This window comes from Scatophagus argus, chromosome 6 (genome assembly GCF_020382885.2).
Source record: "Scatophagus argus isolate fScaArg1 chromosome 6, fScaArg1.pri, whole genome shotgun sequence".
NCBI classification, from domain to species: Eukaryota; Metazoa; Chordata; class Actinopteri; family Scatophagidae; genus Scatophagus; species Scatophagus argus.
The window spans coordinates 4078412-4100949 of NC_058498.1; the positions used below are offsets into that span (position 1 = coordinate 4078412).

Genomic DNA, 22538 nt, shown 5'->3' on the forward strand with positions numbered 1-22538 from the left:
CAGGATCCCTAAAAACAGACTGTCCAGAAACTCCTTTCTCACTGCAGACATTTGTACTTGTCATAGGCAGATAAGCACAGACGTTACTAATAACATTAGCCATGGCCCCGTTCACGTGTCCCAGTAAGCCATGACCATTTGACAGCAAGCCCACCTGCACAGTAACAAGGACCTTGAAACTGAAGAATGAATTTGTTATTAATTTTATTATAGGGGGCCTCATTGTGGAGATTTGACCCATTTGGTAAACCACCCTTGTCATTAGTGTGTGGGCCAGTCAAGTTCTTCCACACCAAACTCATCCAACCATGTCTTTATGGAGCTTTGCTTTGTGCACTGGGGCACAGTCATGCTGGAATAGAAAAGGGCCTTCAACAAACTGTTGCCACAAAGTTGGAAGCATAGAATTGTCCAAAATGTCTTGGTATGTTGAAGCATTAAGATGTCCCTTCACTGGAGGTCAGGGGTCGAGTCCGACCCCTGGAAAACAGCCCCATAACACACCTGAATCCAGTAATAAAGATGTGTGTCAGAATACTTTTATCTATTATCTATCTATCTATTTTATCTTATTCTATCTATCTATGATTTGTGAGTGCAGGCAGGCAGGGGGAGTTGAGAGGCCGCTAGAGAGCACTCGCCGTCTGCTCAGAGCTGTGCTGGCAGGGGGAAAGTGATCGTGGCAGAGCAGAGATGAACTGTGTAGCTCGCTGGGACTCCGTGGCCAGTCGTCACTTTTATACCGGGGTTCATTTGTCTGACATTAACACGGAATGGGAAAGACTGGATTTATGTTTTTTTGCACAGATACACTGAACGAATGTGTCGCGTAATGAGAGTTGGGAGAGCTGCCTTCGGTGGGAAATACTTATGGTTCGGGACGGTTTTGCTGAAGTAGCTTAGTTGCTAGCGCTGTGCTAGCGACTGTGCTGGGCTACTTGGAACGTATTTTCGCAAGGATGCTACGCTGGATACGACAGCAGCTGGTAAAACTGCGCTACTCTTACCTTTCTCATAAGCCAGCCCTTATTATCTTACAACAGCACTCACTTAATAGGCTTAACCTAGGGAAAACTGTATGAATTTTAGTTGGGCAACATTTAGCAAGCTAACCTAGCTAACTCTGTGTTACCGATGTGTCCAAAACAATGTTGACTGTCTTGCAGTAATGACAGTCAGGTGTAAGGTTAGATTATATTAGCTTCCTTCCGCGTTTGCTGCCGGTAATTAGCTGATAAAAATCGGACTGCATTGACTAGTCGAAATCTAAACACAACTAAAGCAGGAGTGACTTTAAATCGGAGCTGTGACTCGATTCGAAGTTCACCGAGTCATTTGCCATTGTAACATTTTAACAGCGTTAACTTATTTAACGCTAGCTCGCAGGCTAACAGCGTAAAACTTGTCAAAGTTAAACACCGTTGCTAACTGCACTTCATTTGACTGTTTTCACTCGCTCTTTGTGTCAAGAGAGGGAACAAACTAACTGCAACAGCTGTTAAGATATAAGTATCAGCTCCCGAGTATAAATAATAACTTAGGTTAGCATCTGTTATTTTAATTTTAATGATACACTTGGATCGGCTCAGTGTTGTTTTAATTCATTTCGTAGTGTAACGTTCTGTTTGCGCTGTTTGTTAAAAAATGAACTCTTAACGGTCTTTAAATTATATGCATAGAGAGCTTCCGGTACTTGCTGTGATCACCTGTTGTTTGCCTACAAACATGGCTGTGTGTGTTGACGCCTTGACAGGCAAAAGCATAAGGTGACGAGAGCTGTTAATCGACTGTAATAGTCCATGTCTAGCAAATGAGTCCTGTCTGATTCAGATTCTGATTTTAGCCGAGGTAGTCAGTACAGAAAGTGAGTCACAGGGGCACAACAGATGAAGTGAGCTATGAATTGTGCTGGATAGATAGATGGATGGATGGGTTTGCACAATGGTTGCATGATATGTGTAAACGTTCCTTTCGTCTTGTCGAGTAAAGCTCAAAGTTTAGCTAAGAACCAGCGTCCACATCCTGTTTAAATGGGAGAAGGTCGTGTGGGGGGGGCATACCCATGTGAATGAATGAATGATCGCATAGTTTGAGATCCGTCACATATTGGTAACCACAGGCACTGAGTTTAGTCAATGTTAAAGTGTTTCTGCACTCCCTGTATTTCAGGTTCAGCTGGGTGTTTTTCCACTATGTACAAAAATAAAGTTTTCTTTCTGCCTTGAGAGGTTAATTTTGGCCTTCACTTCGTTAAGAGTGTCACAGAGCGTTAGACTCCATAAAAACGATAGCCTACTAATTTGAGATAGCACAGTTCATTTGACCCATCCCATATAATTGACCTGCGTAGTTAATTTAAAAAAAATTAATTAAAATGCATCTCGGTACAACTAGCCTAATGAGAAAGTTTGTCAGGACATTTGTCTGACCTTAATGCCAGCAGGAAGGCACTGCAGTGACGTGTATTCCTTCACATATCACTTATCAGTTACTTTCAGGTAACAGCAGTCTGCGTTAAGAAGGAGAAAGGGCAGGGAGAAGGTGGTTGAGTCCTGATTTAAAGTGAGGCAGGCTTTGAATGTTGTCTTCTTCAGCAGTTCTGACATCCTAGTAATGCTGCGTTTACATCATGAAAGACCTACCATAATTACAATCAACAGTTGCTCCTGAGAAAACCCATAGCCATCTTGTTCTGTGTAGTCAGAAAATTTTCTGTTCACTCTTCTGTGTATTTTCAGTGTTTCCTATGGGGAAAAAAAAATCACAGTTTGCAGCATATATATTACTGCTGACCATTTTCAAAGTATACCAGTCTTTTTAATTGATTTCCTACCTCCCAGGCAGTGCTTGGTACATACCTGAGGTATGGTGTAAAAATCAACTCACATGACATCTGAGTAGCGTGATCTGCCTGCTGAACAGCAGCTGTTTTAATTCAAGAGACTACCACATTCATATTGTCCTTCTCATAATTTTAATATGTTATTATTCCTGGTGTGTATAGTCTGATTTCCCAGTGGCGTACTTCACAAATGTAAAGCTTTTCTGCAGCATGGCTCAAAATCCCTGATGTAGGATTTTGGATATTGAATCGAGAGGAGCTGTCAGTCTTTCCTTGCAACTGCAGCAAAGAGAAAAGATGAGCATGATGTAATTTGGGGGGTAGGAGTAAAAACAGAGGTTATTAAGAGCTTACTCTGATGCGTTATCTGTAACGCATGTACTTCACTTTTACAGTCTCATTCAGGATCAGTGTCATTGCTGCAGCAACCTTAACAATCCACGACAATAAAGCAAAAAAACTTCTGATGACTAACTTGCCCACGCCACCCTTGATAAAACTGTTAAATTTCTTCTCATCAGTAGCTCTCCTTCAAGCTATTTATTTTATGCCACATATTGTTAGATATCTAATTGGCGTGCCTGCTCCCATCTTAGTATTGCACTTGTCATCAGTAATACCATCAAAAGCGTTACATACTGGATCCGACTATGGTCTGTTCCTCTATCTCTTTCTCTTTGTGTTGCAGGCTTTCTGTCCCTTTCTCCCTCTTTCCATCTCTGAGTAGCACATCTCCTTTGATTATGTGCCTGGCAGTCTATGATACGACTCAGTGTGTTGCCTTGGTTGTGGTGTAATAGTCTGTTGCCCAGCCATTGTTCAGGGCAATGACTCCCCCAAGGCACTGTGGGACTTGTAGGCTTCATGCAGGGAGTAATTACCTGTCGGTTTATAAATTGATGGAGGCCCAAGAGTCAGGGAGCAAAATAAAAAGTCTGATTTCAGCTGTGCAGAGTATTTACACGAAGACCAAGAAGAAATTGTTGCTTTACTGCCGGTATTATTTATGTTTATTCCCAGTGCTATACCACCAGAAAAGTTCAGTCGGAAAAAATGTGGCATACTTCAAATTTTTTCCTTGTATTCAGTGTTGTCCTCTTTGCGCAGTCTTAAAGCTCCAAAAGCTTTTAAATTCTTCTTTAAATTGTCTGCTAGTTGTTCTATCCATCTTTATTTTTGTGATTGGTGGAAATTGAATAGGGGAAATAAAAAAAAATGGAAAATGGATTCTCCTTTGATTCATCTCATTGTTGTGCTTAATGAACTGCTAAGTGGCCCTGTTATGTGTCAGTCATACCTATCTGTCAGCCAAGTATGACATCAGGTCTGTGGTGTTTTCAGACTTTTGTACTCAGTCTGTTATTTTCAGCAAGAAGCAGTCCCGGACAACTGCTCTAGCACACCAGCTTAGGTCTTTGGCTCAGTGTCACTGTTGATTCTTCAGTGTCAGGCAGTTCAAGATTATAAGATAAGATTCATCTGAATGCTAAAAATGACAAGAAGTCATAACTTACTTACGTGTATTATTTACACAAGCAAATACAAGTCACAGTCTGTGTTGTATTAACTGTTGAGACTATACTAACCAGAAATCATTTTAATATTGTTGGTTGGTGAAGTGTGCCAGAGGTGTATACACAGTAAGGGATGTGGATTAAGTGAATGAAGACTGTTTTGGCTGTAGATATATATGTCTTGTGCTTAGGTAGATGATAGGTGCATGCCCTGAGTATCAGCAGAGGTCAAGTCTTCCCTCTGATATGTTTGCGTGTTGCTGTAGCTGTAGCTTCTTGGTGGCAAATTAATCTTTTGTTTCAGCTATCTTTTGAGCAAGCTAAACTAAACGACACCCCTACAAACAATCCAAGGAACCACTGTGAGTTTGAAAGGTTCTTTGTATGGCGGGGGGTGCTCTATGCCATCTCAACCATAGCAATGAACCGCTGCAGAGCCTTTGTTTTTTCTGTGTTTTCTCACAATAGGGCATCCTTAATTGAGTAACAAGACACTGTGTGACATTTACTGTACTCTCGTCCTGTTTGAGTACATGTGGATCTCTAGCAGTACTACATCACTGACATTCGTAATCGAAATAAATATGAAGAAAATTGTAATTTTGTGTAGATTCTTCATATTGCATTTGAGCAATCTTTCAGCTGCATGAGGCACTGGCAAATAGAAACCTTTTGACGTATCAGCCCACCCTGATCTTGGTTTGTAGATCTACAAAACTTTGAATGGCCCTGGATGTAATCAGTCTTCTGTGCTATTGTCTTCTCTTATCGGTAGTCACTTGCTAGTTCAACAAGATGAACCAGATCTCTTCAGTGTCATTAGCCATACACTGCAGCATCGACGACATTTACCATACTAAAGCTGCATTGCAGTGCTTTCAGTACAATTGAGTGAAGTGCCTCTCTTCATTTCACAAGGCCGCAACTTAGTTGCCCCTAGAGTGAGCAGTTTATAAGCACTCAGCCAGGAGTTTATCTAACTTAAGCTACTGTGTGCAAACATATTAATGATTAAGCAGCTTAACTGATGGTTGATTGGTGTGGTGGCGAGTAAGAATCCCTCAGACTCCTCAGACTGAGAAACGTGGTGTAGAAAGGGAAGAAACTTTTCTCCACAAACCGCCCTACCATCGAGTTTCCTCACAGTAATCATGCAAAGGTTTATTAAGTAAGCTGTTAGTCCTCTTAAAAAAATACCATAATCTATCTTCAAGGAAGTACTAGCTCATTGGTCAATACCAGTGACTCAACAGTTACTTTGCTAGATGTTGGATATCTGAGTTTTGAAACTCACTTCTTGTCCTGTCAGTGTCTGCAGTTGCCGGTTCACATAGGTTGGTTTAAATTTCACCATTACTTAAAGTCTGTTTAAATATACGGTAACTACATCATGACATGGTCATATTTGGCAGATTCCTTCTTGTTTCCTACATCAGTAGAGTGTGGTGGTAGAGGGTAACTTTGATCCACAAATACTGTCCTGTATGTGCAATGTTTTGAACATGATGTAGGTGGACTACAAGTTGGAAGTGAAAAAAATCTGAGTATGAAGTTAGAAAGAAGTGAGGGTAAGGAAATCTCTTATAGGCCATCTTTTGAAAGCTGCTAGCAAAACGGGAAAGAATGGACTAGCAGAACAAAGTGGATCACTTGTTTAATGCTCAGTGCTGACAGAAAGGACAGTGTTTGTGCAAAGTTTGATGTGGTGGTTAGTCACCCTGTAAGTATTTGTCTGTTTTGTACATTAAGCTGAGGATAACAGTAAGAGGAAACACAACATTTTGTAGGTATTGCCACTTTAATAGCCTAGTAACACAAACATGCTTCCTTAAAGCTTAGTGTTGTGGTGCATTTATTTAATATAAAAAAGAAACCAGCAGCATGTGGAGAGAACAGCCCTGAACAGAGGTGGATCTGTGTGGGAGTGGGTGACGTAGTGTGTGCATATGGCTATGTGTGTCAGACCTAAGTCATATTACATTTGCTTTAACCTTCTCAGTCAGGTAGGGTGTGACACACGGTTGTGTATGTTGGAACTGAACAAGAAATTATGAGATTAATAGTGAAAAGTGCATCTGTGTTTTTTGGTTGTCATATGAATGGATGAAAAATAGCACCATTAGGTGATAAAATCTCCAGCGCTTAAGACATTTTTATGTATTCTTGACATTAAGAAATGTGACTCCGCTATGCTGATATAACATCTGATTTCCTTTTCACTTTAAAAGACATACAGAGAGACATACATTAAATTCAGTCAGTATGGTTCCTCTTAATGTCACCTCCTGGCCAAATAACCCCAGCTAGTGGAGTACTTTTTTGCCCAGGCAAGTGGACTACTTTTATACTAAACTATACTAAACAGGTGTCACTTACTACACAAAATAAAAGTCACTTCACATCTGTGGTCAGGGATAGGAGAGTGTGACAAACACTGGTTATTAAACTGTGGTGAACAAGGTGTTTATTTGTGCCACATATTGTGATCTTCACTTTAAGTAGTTTGGCGTGTGTTTACCCTTTTTAGCACTCCACATGTTGTTTTGGCGTAGGGCTTCTGTTTTATTCTAAAATGTTATGTAAGTTGTCTTGGTTTTTATAAATCCAAATTTAAATGATAAACTGGTAAAACATGTTTTAATCAACTGCGTGTCTTAACTGTACGTCTCAAAAATATACATTTTGAATGAAAACATGCAATAGTGGAGCAAAAGATCCATGTTTTCACTCCTGCCTTGTAAGTATGTGTGCCATCATCTGTACATGATGTAACACTCGCATAGTGTCAAGTATGGTTTCCCTTTCTCATGCTAGGATCCTGAGTTCCTCTGCTTCAGACAAAATAATGGCCCATAGAGCCTAACTATGAAGTCACTGAAACCACACTGGATTTCAGTGTGGAGTAAGATTTCAGAGGTTCACCACGTTTCAGCTTAATGCCAACATTATAAAATGACTTGCTATAAAAACGGTCAAAGTTAAGTAATTATTTTGACAAGTTGTCAACACTGCTTTGTGTACGGGTCTGTCACATTAGTCTACGGCTTGAAATTATGAATATGTTAACTTGCAGTATGACAATTTCTTCATTAGTTTTTACATTTTTTTGGCCTTAAAACAGTTAGAAAATTGTGAAATTTAAATGTGTAAAATTAATGTGTAAATATTCAGATTTATGAAGCTGGTACCTAAATTTCAGGCTTTGAACACTGATTGAAATGATTACTCGATTCTTAAATTAGCTGTGGTCATTTCGGTCAATTGACTGAGGTCCACGACGCCACGCTAGTGTACGTGAAAGAAGCTCAAAGCTCAGCACTGCCCAACTTAAAATAACCGTGATATAAACTAGAGTTTATTATATCAGTTGTGCAACGAAAAAATAAATGAGGTGTCTGTTACAGTATAAGGGATGTACCAAGAGTTGTCATGGAAGCAACCTGTTGTCTCCTTATTCCCCCCACCCCCTTCTTTGTCCCTCTGTTCTGTCTCACCCCTCTCCCACTCTTCTCACATATCCTCCCTTCCCTCAGGGCTTTGACCCCCCTCATCAGAGCGACACCCGGACGGTTTATGTAGCAAACCGTTTCCCCCAGCATGGCCACTACGTACCACAACGCTTTGCTGACAACAGAATCATCTCCTCCAAGGTATTAAATGTTGATTAAGCCTGTTATCACTTTACTGTTTCATGTCATGTCAGAATGAATCAGTGCAGCATTTTCTGTTGCTATGCTTGATGTGATGCTACCAGTAAAAATCGAATTGCTGATCTTTTCTTTAGATTTTTTCACATAACTGCTATAGGCACATTCTTAATTCTTTGTCACCACCGCAAAAGCGTAATGTTTTGCACTTTAGCCAGTGGGGACGTGTAGTGTAAAACATATATGTGACAGAAGCAGTTTGTTTGCTTATTCGTTTACTGACGGTTAAGTTGGCTTGAGGCACATGAGAAACTGAACTGATAAACTGTAATCTGGCCCTAGCTTGACCAGAGCTAAAAAATTGGCAGAGAGATAAAGAGTGAAGCATTACTTGTTGAGAAGAGGATAAACTCAGGAAAAAAAATCCTTTTGTGTTAGTGAGGAGATTAGTAGGTCAGTTGGAAGACTGGATGGACAAAAGGCTAATATTCCAAAGAGGTTTCTGTCTGCCTGGTACCAGCAGCGATGGCTGCCATTGATTAGGCAGTTGATTAAATGATTGACACTAGGGTCAAGTCACCTGCGTTAGAATTAAATAGATGCTTTTTTTAAGTCATGTTTTTTAAAGAGACAGAGACAGTTGAAATAAAAAACATGGTCATCCTTTGTGAAGCCGTGTACTAATGTGATCACTTTGATAAAAAGGTGAAATTAAAGCTCCATGTAGAAAGATTTTTGTAAAAAACAAATAAATAAATAAATAATAATAATCTGGCAATCTTTGCACATGCTCAAACAGCTAGTTTGTGGTGTTAGCTTTCTTAATGTGTCACTTTACACTTTGAATGCTGGTTCAGTCTTTGTCATAAATGTTGTTTTCCCTTTTTTTCCCTTTCTCTTTCAGTACACAATTTGGAATTTTGTTCCAAAGAATCTGTTTGAGCAGTTCAGAAGAATAGCCAACTTCTATTTTCTCATCATCTTCCTTGTACAGGTAATAAAACTTACAAATGCACACACTTGATTCTTGTTTGCAGGGGCGTGTTCTCCCCAGTCAGATGGTGACGAGTCAAGTGTGACCTCAGTTTTCCTGCCCTAAATACAAATGTGTGTGCGTGTATGTGTCTGTGCATGTGTGAGTGAGTGACTCATGGACTTCTGGAGAGACAGGTCTGCTTGTGTATTAAAACATTACACCCACACATGAAGTATTATGTATGTCTTTACAGCCAGCCCGAGGCGTAAGGCCCTCACGATTCATCCGTCAGCCTGAGTTGCAGTACGATTTGGCTTTCAAATTTTCAGGGCTTCTCCTGATTTATTTGAGGCTGTGTAGTGAAGCCAAAGCAATCGACTTAACTCTCTCTCTAGAAAGTGTCTTTTTCCACCCACTCAACTTGTCAGTGAAGCTGATGTCAGCTTAGTCTCAAATCACTGAATGTAGGACCTCTTTTCATCCTGATATTATGAACATGATGTGTTCTTAGATGACCAATTTTATCTCTTTGTGGAAGCCCTCAGATGGATTTCTAGGTATCTATTGTGAACTGTTATTCCCCTCGTCAAACAAAGTAAATGAAAGTCTTGGTCTTATTGTGGTTTATTTAAATTCTGTTTGTTTATTGTTACTTTTTGTTTGTGTTGAAAGAACACGGAAGAGTTTCCTTGTAAACAAAGTTAAAGTTTACATTTAGTGTCTCGCACCTAAAGTTGAGGTGTGTTTCCTTGAGGCCAAACACACGTGTTGTTTCCTTTCTCGTAAAAACATTTGCAAAACTGTTCAGTGTTTGAAGTAGGCTTCTCATTCCTTGAGTTTGCCAGAGCATTGCTGCTTCCTGGAGATTGTAGATTGCATGAAACCATGAATATGTATCGCATCAACAGCTTATGAGAACAATGAAAATGGGGACTCATTCATAAAAGCATTGCTTCGTAATGATGTGAAAGGTTAAAGAGAACGAGGCAGCTGCAGCACAAAGAGTAAAAAGCAAAACAGTGGCGAGCTGTAGCCCTGCTTTTCAGACTCTCACACAGAGCTGCTGGTAGTGTTAGTTTAAACAAACTTGATAGACCAGAACATGACCGCATACATTTATTCTTCTGAAGTGGCAGTAAACATAACACATGTGTCCTAACTGGTCTTTCAGAGCTTAGCAGAAATATCCAGGACTGACTTAAGAGTAATGTTGACCTTGAAAAGCAGGGCTGCGGCTCTGTGCTGAATTGGGTGTTGGTTTGAATTAGTTCAAACCTGACTTTTTGGGATCACGCCTCCTCCATTTCAATTTTCCAATGTGACGAGAGGATGATTTCTAGCAGCATTTTAAGGGTGTAGTTGCCCTTTAAGTGATAGCTTTTGACTTAAAGGGCGATGTCACTTGGCTTCTGTGATCTGTGCTGCTGTGTCGTGGCTGAGTGACGCCATATAACCACGTCCCTGTTTCGAATCAAGGCACCTACTTTGTGTGTTATATCCAAAAATACCAAAACATAATACTTGAGAATATGTTTGTAAATGAATGAAAAGTAAAATAGTCTGTTGTCTGCTGCAGTAAATGTCACTTTTGAAGCTTTTAATTTCCCTGTCGTCTGAGTAATTCTGAACCGACAGTTTACCTTTGAGGGAAGTTGAATAGGTTTCCTGTTTGACACATCAGCTGCTGCTTCTCGCTGTCGTCCTTCTAGTTTGCTTGTTTTCTCTCTTAACAGGCCACACCCATGCCTGCTGAGTCTCTGGCATCCGTTATTTTCTGCTGCACTTTCAGTTTGTTGAATTCTCTCAACCCTCACCTCTGTATTTGTCTTTCCAGTTAATGATAGACACCCCAACTTCCCCAGTCACCAGCGGTCTGCCTCTCTTCTTTGTAATCACAGTAACTGCCATAAAACAGGTGAGGACACAAACGCACAATAGCTTCCTCTCTGCTGGACTGAAAATGAGGAACTGACATACGCGTATTATCGAATTCAGATTAATCGAAGTTCACCGACTTGTCATGTACATCTTCTTTCAAGTTATTACTGTGTATGAACTTGGTATAAAAAGGTCTTTTTGAAACATTTATCAGTCCCTTTTAGTTGACCAGTAAATAATCATTCCAGCATTGCATCTCCACTGTCACTTTATCATGCTATATTCCACAGTGTGGACATGGTCATTTGTTGTGGTTGAACATTGAATGAATTTGGTCATAGGGCTACGAGGACTGGCTGAGACACAAGGCAGACAATGAGGTGAATGGGGCTCCGGTGTTTGTCGTTCGCAGTGGAAGTCTGGTCCAGACAAGATCCAAGAACATCAGGGTAAGATGGCAAAAACCCGCAAAGAACATTTCTTAATCCACATCAAAGCTTTACTTATTCAGTACAGGGCATCTGCCAAAGTGACGCATTGTGTTTGGGGGGGTGGGGGTGGGGTCTGTGGGATCTGTACTTAAAAGTACCTTAAAAAAGATTTTCGCAGCTCGCAGCAAAACTGTCTTAAGCTTGGCTGTTAAATTCCAGGTCCTCGTGGTATTTCTGTGCAGCTAGTCTATAATGTAGAAGATAAGACGATGTTGTCTGTGAAAAGACTGGGGCATTCACAGTGTTCAGCATGACTGGAATGTTCTGTGAATGTTGCAGTTGTTGTAGTAGCTCAGGTCTCCACAAATGCCGCCGTTAGTTTCGCGTTATGTGTATGTGTACAGTATATATATGTAATACTGGGCTGCATATTTACACAACAGCCCTCAGTATGAACTTGCTGTTACGTCTGCTGTCACTGATGAGGTCTTCCCTGCCGCTATATGCCTATAAGGGTCAGCTAATGTCGGGACCATTGGTTACCATCTGTGGCCCTATTTTTGGCGGTGTGTATCGCACCATTGTCACTAATCGGTCCTTGTCAGCAGATTTTTGGTCAGTGGACCGCATTGAATTATCAGCAGAGCCCATCAGTGAGAAAGGGATGTGAGGAAATCAAACAAACAAGTAGAGTCAAGAGGGCCCTTCTTATTTTTCTTCAGTATTCCGGTACATGAATATTTTGACAATGACTTCTGGAATGAAGCAAATGAGGGCCTACTGGTACGTTTATATTCACCAATTTTGTGATGTCAGTTTGGTGTGTCACAAACCTTCTGAGGTCAGGCTTCTCAGAAACACTGTAACTACTGCGTCTGGAGCCAGTGCAACACGACCTAATGATGTGTGTCCTTGAGTCAAGCAATAAATGAACCTCCCAGGCTTGTCAAGCACACTTATATTGTTTACCCAGTCATAGACAGGAGACTTTTGGCCCCCGGGGATGAGCCGTTGTGTTAGAAGTCAGTATGTAAATAAATTGTGTTTTTTTCTTTTGTTTACATGTACAGTATTTTATATTTTCTGGTTACATGATGGCACCTCACAGTTTTGCCTTGATTGGACCGAATATTGTTCTGATATCTGTCCCTGTACTTTGAAACTTTGTCGATGCAGCCAGTCAAATCTTGCATAGAACAGTGACATCAGCTTTCCCATACAGACAGAGCAGACGGTCACAGGGGACCAAACAGCAGCATGCTACACAAAACAAGAAAACAAAAATAAACGATTTTAAAAATTCACAGAAACAGTGAAATGATACATCTTCAGCTAAAAAAACTAAATAGACTATTAGAACTTTTAAATTATGAACTTAAAAAAAATGTTGACATAAAACAGTATTAATCTGTGTGCGCGTCTGTCCGTCCAGGTGGGGGACATCGTTCGTGTGGCAAAAGACGAGACGTTCCCTGTTGACCTGGTGTTGCTGTCATCCGATCGTGCAGATGGCACCTGTCACATCACCACAGCCAGCCTCGATGGAGAGACCAACCTTAAGGTCTGTGCGCGTTGTGTGAGAGTGCATTGTCCTTGGTGCAATATGTGAGAATATTTGTGCTGCATCAGAGTCTCTGGTGTGAGGTTGTTTAACTTACACATTAATATTAACCAGTAACAAACACAAACAACCATTTGATTGAATGGATGAGATAGACGCATATAAACAATCAGTCCTGGAATTCCAAACTGTACAAGCCACAAACTTCTTCGCTATAAAGATGCTCCATGGAGTATAAATAACCAAAATCTACTTTCTGTGTTTTCTCAATAGAAAACTTTTTTGTTCTGGTTGTTTATCAGTTTCCCTTTTGTTTGAAAACTTCCCTTCTATAAACTGAGAGTTTATAGAAGGGAAGTTTTAATCTATATCTCCCTTTCTTCTGCATTTGTGTTTGTAGACTCACTACTCTGTGGCAGAGACAGCAGTGTGTCAGTCAGTGTCCCAGCTGGAGGCTCTGCAGGCTGTGGTCGAGTGTCAGCAGCCTGAAGCTGACTTGTACAGGTAATCTGTGTGCTAAACACCTGTGTTTACGCACAGTTTCAGCTACTTAAAGTCACATACAGTAAACTAAGGATACTCCCCAAACACAAACAAAAATTGGAATCCTGGCATATGAATACGTTTGTGTTCCTTATATTTATTGTAGTGTTTTATTTTTCATTGTGTAACTGTGACACTCTGAGTGCTGGTATAGATCATTCTTTTGACTCATTTCATTTCCTGGGATAAGAATCGTGTGACGTCTCCAGAACCCACTTTAAAAGTCATTATGATTAATACACGGTAGAACTGCCCTGCTAGATGTGTGTTATTAAACGGGTGACAGGGTGAGATGGCTTCATCACCTCTTCAACAGCCGCTGTTCCTCATGTCTGTCTCAGCCGGCTACTTCAGGATCGATCAGTGTATTTTTAGATCTGGCAGTTTGTTTCAGTGGCAGTTTTCTGCCTTCCCTCTCTCATGGTTGCGGCTCTCTCTCTGTCTCTCACTCTGTCCCCCTCACTTCTCCATTCTTTCTCTTTGTCTCCCACCCCTAACATTCAGTGCCTTTAAATGCACTTAACTAATCCTGCTATTGTCAGCTTTCTGAAGTAATCTGATTTCTTCAGCATCATGTTAACCAGACCTGGTTTCTTTACTCAGGCGAAAGGATTAAGATAAACGTTGTTGAATTCTGCAGGAGGAATCTGATTGAATACACCTTAGATTTCTTAGGCGGTTATTACATCTACATATGTGCATCACAGACCTTCCAGATAGGGAAAGTATTGCTTGTTGCAGCAGTGCAGGAAGATGTTAGCATTTTAACATCCGTCACACAGTTACAGAAAGGCAGTCTGTCAGAATGCTCCAAAGAGAACCTGTGTAGGCTCCAGATACATTTAGAACATGGTCAACATCAGTGGATAGTGTATGACCGACTGCATATAAATGCAGGTTTTACAGTAACCAAGTCATTGATGTGCATGTAAAAGTCTGTCTCTGTCACACCGCTCAACTAAAATGCCTTTTGGTGTTTTCCAGGTTTGTCGGTCGGATGACGGTGACTCAGCATGGAGAGGAGATAGTCAGGTGGGGCCAGATTTATGCATCTGCTTATCATTAGATTAATAATTGTTTGTTATCTGTTTAAGTACTGGATGGTTAGGACTGGTACAAAGGTCACACTATCAGATTTAGAGTGAAACATTACAAAATATTTGTTTGAATTGTTGTTCATGCGATTTGCAAGCTTTTAACAGAGGCTTAAAATTACTAACCACTGGCCTGAAGAGACCAAACTGTTTCAGATACTGAATCAACAGAGGGCTGCTTTGCCACCAAATGAGCGTAGCGTTATGATTAATTACATACACAGAAGATATATGAGCCTGCGGTTGAGTGTTTTGGTTTATATAAAGGTCCTACTGTGTCTTGTTTGTGCCAAAATCCTATAGCAGCATCCATCTTTCTCTGTATTTATGTTGTTTTGGTTTGCTTATATGTCAGACCACTGGGTCCAGAGAATTTGCTGCTGCGAGGAGCCAGGTTGAAAAATACCAAAGAGATTTTTGGTGAGTCAATACAGTTGTGCTCAAAATATAAGGTCCTGCAAAAACAAAACTTCCACCTGAGAAGGAGGCATGTTGAGGGTTCAGTGTTTTCTTTGTAATTGTTTGGCAAACGATCCACTACGGATGCATGGATAACTTGATAATCTCATGTTTGCGTGAAGTCACACACATATTGATCAGTAGTCTAATGGTCTAATCTCCCACAAACCTGGTGTAATACTTGAACCAACTGTGCTGTTGCAGGTGTGGCAGTTTACACAGGGATGGAGTCCAAGATGGCCCTCAACTACAAGTGCAAATCACAGAAACGCTCTGCAGTGGAGAAGTGAGCGCTTTCTCTTGCCTCTCTGTGTTAAAAAGAAAAATCTGTTTTCCTCATATGTTTAGTTTAACGTTTAACTTTGAACTATTTTTCGATGCCAGGTCCATGAATACCTTCCTAATCATCTACCTGGGAATCTTGCTGTTTGAGGCCATCCTCAGCACCATTCTGAAGTATGCCTGGCAGGCTGAGGAAAAATGGGACGAGCCCTTCTACAACCAGATGACTGAACAAGAGAGAAACAGCAGCCCGGTTAGTCTGCGTCACATTAGCTGTCGGAGGAATGCATTCTTATTGATTTGATTTCATTAGTAGAGCAAGCTATCAGCTCCAGAGATAAGATGGGACGAGGTTTTAGTCGACATTCCACTTCATCTCCTCCCCAAATATTAATGGGCATTTTCTCTGCGTTGCAGTTGCCCATTTTAATAGAGCAAGTTAGAAAAGATACAGTAATTTCACACGTGAATCCACATGCACACACACAGAGTCCTAAAGGTGTGCTTGTCGCACGGTTTTAGTGTCTGTAGATTTTGTGGCGAGGCGTAGGAGTGGAAGTGCCATTCGGCCAGCCTGTCAGCCTACCTGCCAACACTAATCAGTCAGAGAGATCAGCAGCCTCCATGTATTGTGACAGAGGGGAAAAAAAATCAGTTGTACACTCGCTTCCCTTGTCCCTGGAGACAGAGAGAGGAAATCCCACAGCAAATTAATGGGTGTGTTTTTAGATTTAGTGTAACAGGTGCTCCATATACCTGCTGGCCCTGATACAATGTGTAGCCTCTACCAATGGCTGCATGTCTAATCATCACAGCTATTTCCTCTCCAGGGAATATCGGTCCTTCAGAAGTATAAGCAGTTTTCAAATTTAAGGGCTAAAGATTAGTAGTAAGATTAGTAAGTCAATCAGAGCTCTTTTCCGGGTCTAGCATGTCATAGACTTGGATTTTACGCTCTGTCTGTAAGTCTGTGGTCCTCTGTCACTCTCCTTTCCTGTCACATAAAGTAATTAACTTACTAATGGGAATGAATTACCCTGCCTGCTTTGATTTAGAAGAATCACCCGAACCACCATGAGTCTGTCTTTGTGTGTGGCTTAGGTGTGTATTAAGCAAATTTATTTAAAAATCTTACTTTCCTTTCCTTTCACTTTCTTAACTGTTTCATTGCATTCAAAAAGTCTGAGTGGAAACTGCAAAATGTGACAGAATTTCCCCAAGAGTGCAGAACAATTATGTGCAAATATTAGACATCTCCCCACACGCCACTCTTCTTACAACACTTCAAACTGTTTTCATTTGTTACCAAAAAGTTCAGTTTATTTATCTTTCCATCTTGTCTCACTGCTCATTTTTGTGCTCCTTGCATGTTGCCCTCCTTTTGTGACTCATTCTTTTCTTTTAAAATGTATTCTCATCCTTTAGATCCTGAAGTTCATCTCAGACTTCTTGGCATTTCTGGTCCTCTATAACTTCATCATCCCCATCTCGCTTTACGTCACTGTGGAGATGCAGAAGTTCCTGGGCTCCTTTTTCATTGGCTGGGATTTAGATCTTTACCACGAGGAGAGCGACCAGAAAGCTCAGGTCAACACCTCTGACCTCAATGAGGAGCTGGGGCAGGTATGCATTAAAATACATATGCATACACTCTCACACACTCACGTGTACTCTAATGTACATTGTACTGCATTAAATGTGTTAATATGGCAACAAATGTTTGTTTTCTAGGTGGAGTACGTGTTCACAGATAAGACAGGTACCCTAACGGAAAACGAGATGCACTTCCGTGAGTGTTCAATCAATGGAACCAAATACCGGGAAGTTAACGGCAAACTGGTACCTGAAGGAATGACTGAAGATTCTCCAGATGGTTCTACGCCTCATCTGGTAAATCATATATGTGCATAATATTCATGTATTATGTACATACATGAATATGTACATACTGTATGTTCACACTGTTGTCACTGCTGCTGCCAAACAAGTTAACCTCAAATGTCACGGATGGCTTTTTTTGCCTTAAGTCATTCATGTAATTAACAACAGATGATGCACAAAACGTGTAAACATACAATATGTAAATGAGGTCATATCCTACTTATCTTTACAATGTATGGAATACAATTTGATGCTTCTTTCTCCCTCATCCTTCCCTCTTGTCTCTCCATCCAGATTGGCGATGAATTGTTATTTCTGAAGGCGGTGTCTTTGTGTCACACGGTTCAGATCAGCTACGACCAGCCAGACTGCCTGGTTGGGGGAGGAGACCCATTCTCCCATGCAAATGGCTTCTCCTCCAGTCACATGGAATACTACGCCTCTTCACCAGATGAGAAAGCTTTAGTCGAGGCAGCAAAGAGGTAAGATTACATCAGCACTTCTTCAAGGGACTTCATCACCACTGAAACAGTGTAGACCCATTTGATACACAGCTCACATAAGGGAACAGTTGCACTGTATGATCAATCGGGAGAAATAGCTTCAACTGCAAACCGTTGGTTGTTGTGCTCAGATTTTGTACAAATCTGGGTTGTGTCTGCATGACTTTGTAGGGGTGGCACCAACTGTGTTGGTATGTAGGAGTATTAGAGACCTGAATCTGGTGTCTCTGTCCAGTAGTGAAGATCAAACTTAACATCTGAACTCTGAAAGGAACCTAGAAGTCCAGTAGCAAGTGAAAGATTAGCTTAAGAGAAGGAGATAATGGAAAATAATGACTCCTATCCTCATGTGTTTTATGGTGTTACACAGTATTTGCATAAGAGCTCGTGGTTTCACCATGCTGCATTGCATATCTGATCGTTACATCTCAGGAAATGTGTACATTCTAGTCTTTACTTCAGTTGTTGAGTTAAACAATTTAATGTCCACAGAGTGTTTGAAAAAACCCTCAAGCAGGTTGGTGTGGAAAATGGTTCAAGGGGGGAAAAAGTGATTGTACCAGGTAAAGGGTAGTTAAAGGTGCTGTAGCTGTAAAACTCCAGTTCTAAAAGAAAGTTCTGACCAGTCGATGGAGCCTGTGTTGCACCCATCTACTTGTCACATTGTGTTGTTTAACAAAACTCTAAGGATCCATGATGCATGAAGTCAGTGATCCTGGCCAGGGTAGTTTTTGCATCACCAAATTAAATTATATCAAGCAGTGAGGGGCCTGCACCCAGGACTCGGTGCCTTCGTGCTCCATCAAGCCTCAGGAAGCGTGTGAATATTACAGTTAATGTGACAGTTCCATTGGAAACAGAAGCTCAACCCAAACTGTCAAACAACACCGTACATTGATTGCAAAGGGAAAGCTTAATTCAAGTTAACTGTTTTTCTTACTGAAAAGTGACACCACAACAGTTCAGTTCACAGAAAGCATATAGGGATTACATATCTTGGCACCGTATTCTGGTGTTCAGAAAATGATTGAATTGCTTGGTGTGATGCAGTAGCTTCAGTGTTGAGTGTGAGAATAACAGTATATGTAGTTCATAGCTGATTTATATGGTCTAAGTAGTTTCTCCTTCAGTTCATTACATCACTGCAGCTGTCTGAAGAGATAACAGCCAGCTGTCCATAGTGTTTACCTGTATAAAATCACATGCAAATGACAACAAGCTACTATAGAATAACCACACATCAGTAAGATCCATTGTAGGTTGGTATGCTGTTTTGCATGTGGGAGATGACAGAGTATCAGACGTCAGAGTGCAACAGTTCATCAGTCGTTTCAATTGTTTCGTCAAAATGGCGTTTCATGTTTTATTCTTGAATTGTGAAGCAGCGTAAACTCTGTTGTTGCAGAACATGATCATGTAAGCGTTTGCATTGTGAAGGTACGGTAACACTAAAGCTGAAATACTGTGGGACTGATGCAGGTGGGTAACTGATGCTGTTGGTGTTGCACTTCCCTGTGATTGACACAGCTGTTACAGAGCAATTAGACCTGTGGTGTGACTGGCTGAGAGCACATTTATCAGTCACACCCTCTGATATACAGTCCTTAAGTCCAAGACAAGATTCCCACGGATCCTAGAAATCCATGAAAGGTTGTGATTTTGAAGGACAAAAATAATATCAAGTTCTGAAAGTCTTGGAAAGTATACATGATTAGACGTGAATGCTTGTTTATGTTTTGTACACAAATAGAAATGGTAAGTTTTTTTTATATATATATTTTAACTTTGGGTAATAGTCCACGTTTCACTGTCTGCAGCTCATCTTGCAGCTCTGACATTGTTTGATGTGCCGCCGGCCTCTAGAAAGTGCAACTGTCGCATGCATGAGTAATGTCGAGTGATGCAGGTTATGGAAAGCTAGCAGGAAAGCCAAAGTTGAGCAACCCTTCAGCTATGCCTAGAAAATGTCAATTCCAGGACTTGCGGTTCACCGAAGACGGTTTTGTAGACTGGCCTCTCTGTAACAGTGTTCACACATTCAAGACTGTCTCTCTTTTTAATTGGTGTCTGTGAGCTTCTGCAAAGCCCATCAGTTCTCATTATAGAAATTCAGAGCGTTGTAACTCTAATTAATCTTAATCTGTCTCTCAAACTAGGTGCTTTAATTTGAGGGAATAGGGCCTGGAAAGTGCTTGAACTTGACGTTTAAGGAGGTCTGGGAAATGGCCTAAAGGTCTTGCTGTAGCTAAAACCTGAATTTCTTATCTTTTAAAGACCCAGTCGCAATCCAAACCTTCTGAACTCAAAACTGGATTTTTCACCCAATGTTTTAAAGGGTCAAAACGTACATATTTTCACTGCTGTCTTCTTTTTTCCTCAGGATCGGAGTGACCTTCACTGGCAGCAGTGGAGATACCATGGAGATCAAAACGTTTGGCAAATCAGAGAGGTATATCAAACCCTGCACATCTCTTAAATGACAAACCCCCACTGCAGACAAAAACAATGTGGTTTAAGCTAACTGTGAAAAACAAATGGACAGGAAAGACAAAGTGAAAGCCCAAAGTGGGTTGACATGAGTGTCTCTCTTTGCTTTGTCAGATATAAACTGCTCCATGTATTAGAGTTTGACGCCAACCGGAGAAGGATGAGTGTCATACTGCAGACTCCCTCAGGTAACCTTCAGATAAAGTGTTTTAGCGTTATTAACAAAAGTTTGACAGAAGCAACAAGCAAACAATTTAAACATTTTCTAACAAGTTAATTGAGTTAATGCCATGTATAAATCTGTGGAAGGTATATTTAATAATTATTTTTGCATATGTTTACTTTCTACGTCATCTTCTTGCGGCCTTTAATTTTAAGGTGGCAAAGTGCTGTTCACCAAAGGCGCAGAGTCGGCCATCTTGCCTTTCGCTACCGGTGGTGAGATAGAAAAGACGAGACTGCACGTTGACGAGTTTGCCCTGGTGAGAAATGCAGTTTTGTTTAAAAATGTTTGATATGATTATGTTGTCCAGCACTTTGTACTGTCACAGTTATATTACACTTCTGTTGAGTGGGTTGTTGAATAGAAATTCTGAATTCTGGTGCCTCATCACATTTGTAGCGGAAGACAGAATTTTCTCAGTGAGTCGAAGGTGTTATCCTTACTTGTTCTGTACTCATGTACCAAATGCACTTATTTTGTGGTGAGTCACACACTACCTGTGACACAGTCTGTTGAGTTAATATATGACTATCAGTGTCCACCTTTTTCCCTTACAAAGGACAAGGATTGCCTATCCTTCAAGACAAATTAAATAAACTTGTTATACCACATTTGCCCCTTTAGAGAATTTCTTCACAGAAAAAAAATCAACCTTATAATGAAACCTTCAAAGATCTGGCTCTGAAACACCTCTCGATCCATATGTTCACACGTGCGTGTCTGTGTGTGCATAGGCCTGCCTTCTCCCAGCACTGTAATGGTTACTTTTAGCCCTGTCGCTCTCTGTTCCCATTAGACTGTAAATTCTTCCCCATAACAGCCACACAAACACAAACGCTCTCCTATCCAGCCCCCACATCATGTCATGGGATGTCAGTACCCCGGAGTCAGTGCTGCAGACTGGGTTGATTTGCAGTCGTCTGCCCCTCAGGCTGGTTCCGTGATTTAAAGCCAAGCTTTGATAAATTGTTTTTCTGTTCTTTCTCTTTCTGCTCTCATTCGTCTCCTTATTTTCTTCTCTTATCCACGTTCTGTTGTCTTCCTCACATTTGCCCTTTCTCTCTACACACCTAATTTTATATAATTATATTTTACTCTTACGTTCTTTCTTATCTTCTACGCTTGTTTTGTCTTTTGTTTTTTATTCTGACTCTTTTCTACTGTTTTTTCCTCTACTCATCACCCACCCTCCCCTTTCCACTGTAGAAAGGTTTGCGGACTTTGGTGGTAGCATGTCGCCACTTCAGCCCAGAGGAGTACATTGATGTGGACAGGCGGCTGACCGCTGCCCGCACCGCGCTGCAGCAGAGGGAGGAAAGACTGCAGGAGGCCTTCGCCTACATCGAGAGAGACCTGCAGCTGCTGGGAGCGACGGGAGTTGAGGACAAGTATGAAGACTAGCAAATCAATTGGAATATTTAGCTGTTGTCCTTCAGCTAAATGTTGTCACACCCTTGTACATATTTCTAGGATTTATAAATCTTGTCAAAATCTGAAAAGCCAACACATCTGCCCAATTACAGTGATCTCCAACATGCAGTATGATGTGAAAGTATATAACATCCTTGTTCTTTTACCATGTATTGCTGCTGGCAGTGAGTGAATAGCATATAGTTAGTGTTTGGATAAAACATAAGTTTCATTTCCACATGGTTAGCTTTATCAGTCTGTGAAGTGTGGTAGTAAGCTGAGGTTTTAGCCAAGCGAGTGTCCTGATTGTGTGGATGGTAATGTTGGTCAGACTTATGGTGAGTCCACTACTTTGTTCCATACTGAGATCTGTTAACTGATATATCTGACTCTGGTCATCCCCTGTTTTGATCTGATGAGCTTAGAATTTTCATTTGTCCAGTTGCAAAAATAAGGACATTCACATCAGTCTCAGCTCCACTAAGTTTATTGCTGATTAGCATAATTTAGCGTGCTATCATCTGCCTGCTAAATATCAGAGCTACCAGCTTGGCGGTACACTCTTAGTGTTGTGAAATGTTCTGTTATTAAAAATTGAAAATTAAAATTAAAATTAATTAAAAATTAAAAATTAAACAGCAAACAGCTTCTTAACCATAGACTCATTAAACACTAGAAAAGTAAAGAGTAGTCCAGTATGTAGGATTTAGTGGCATATATGGATGAGGTTGCATATTACAACCAAGTGAACACCCGTCACCTCACCCTCCTTTTCCGGCTGTCGTATGGTCAGTGCAGAAATGTAAG

At 40.8% G+C, this 22538-nt stretch overlaps 1 protein-coding gene across 2 annotated transcripts in view; it reads left to right on the forward strand.

The window, feature by feature from the left end:
- Positions 1 to 653: 653 nt before the first annotated feature.
- The window catches only part of atp11b (ATPase phospholipid transporting 11B (putative)), a 48059-nt gene continuing 26174 nt past the window's right edge, over positions 654 to 22538 (forward strand). For both annotated transcript variants that reach the window (XM_046391371.1, XM_046391372.1), the window contains exons 1-18: positions 654 to 986; positions 7890 to 8006; positions 8908 to 8997; positions 10814 to 10894; positions 11199 to 11306; positions 12721 to 12849; positions 13250 to 13353; positions 14377 to 14424; positions 14842 to 14906; positions 15150 to 15231; positions 15330 to 15480; positions 16653 to 16850; positions 16959 to 17117; positions 17403 to 17590; positions 19992 to 20060; positions 20213 to 20286; positions 20477 to 20580; positions 21528 to 21709. In XM_046391371.1, the coding sequence (XP_046247327.1) occupies positions 960 to 986; positions 7890 to 8006; positions 8908 to 8997; positions 10814 to 10894; positions 11199 to 11306; positions 12721 to 12849; positions 13250 to 13353; positions 14377 to 14424; positions 14842 to 14906; positions 15150 to 15231; positions 15330 to 15480; positions 16653 to 16850; positions 16959 to 17117; positions 17403 to 17590; positions 19992 to 20060; positions 20213 to 20286; positions 20477 to 20580; positions 21528 to 21709 (1976 nt within the window). In that variant the 5' untranslated portion in view covers positions 654 to 959. The remainder of the gene's footprint in view (positions 987 to 7889; positions 8007 to 8907; positions 8998 to 10813; positions 10895 to 11198; positions 11307 to 12720; positions 12850 to 13249; positions 13354 to 14376; positions 14425 to 14841; positions 14907 to 15149; positions 15232 to 15329; positions 15481 to 16652; positions 16851 to 16958; positions 17118 to 17402; positions 17591 to 19991; positions 20061 to 20212; positions 20287 to 20476; positions 20581 to 21527; positions 21710 to 22538) is intronic.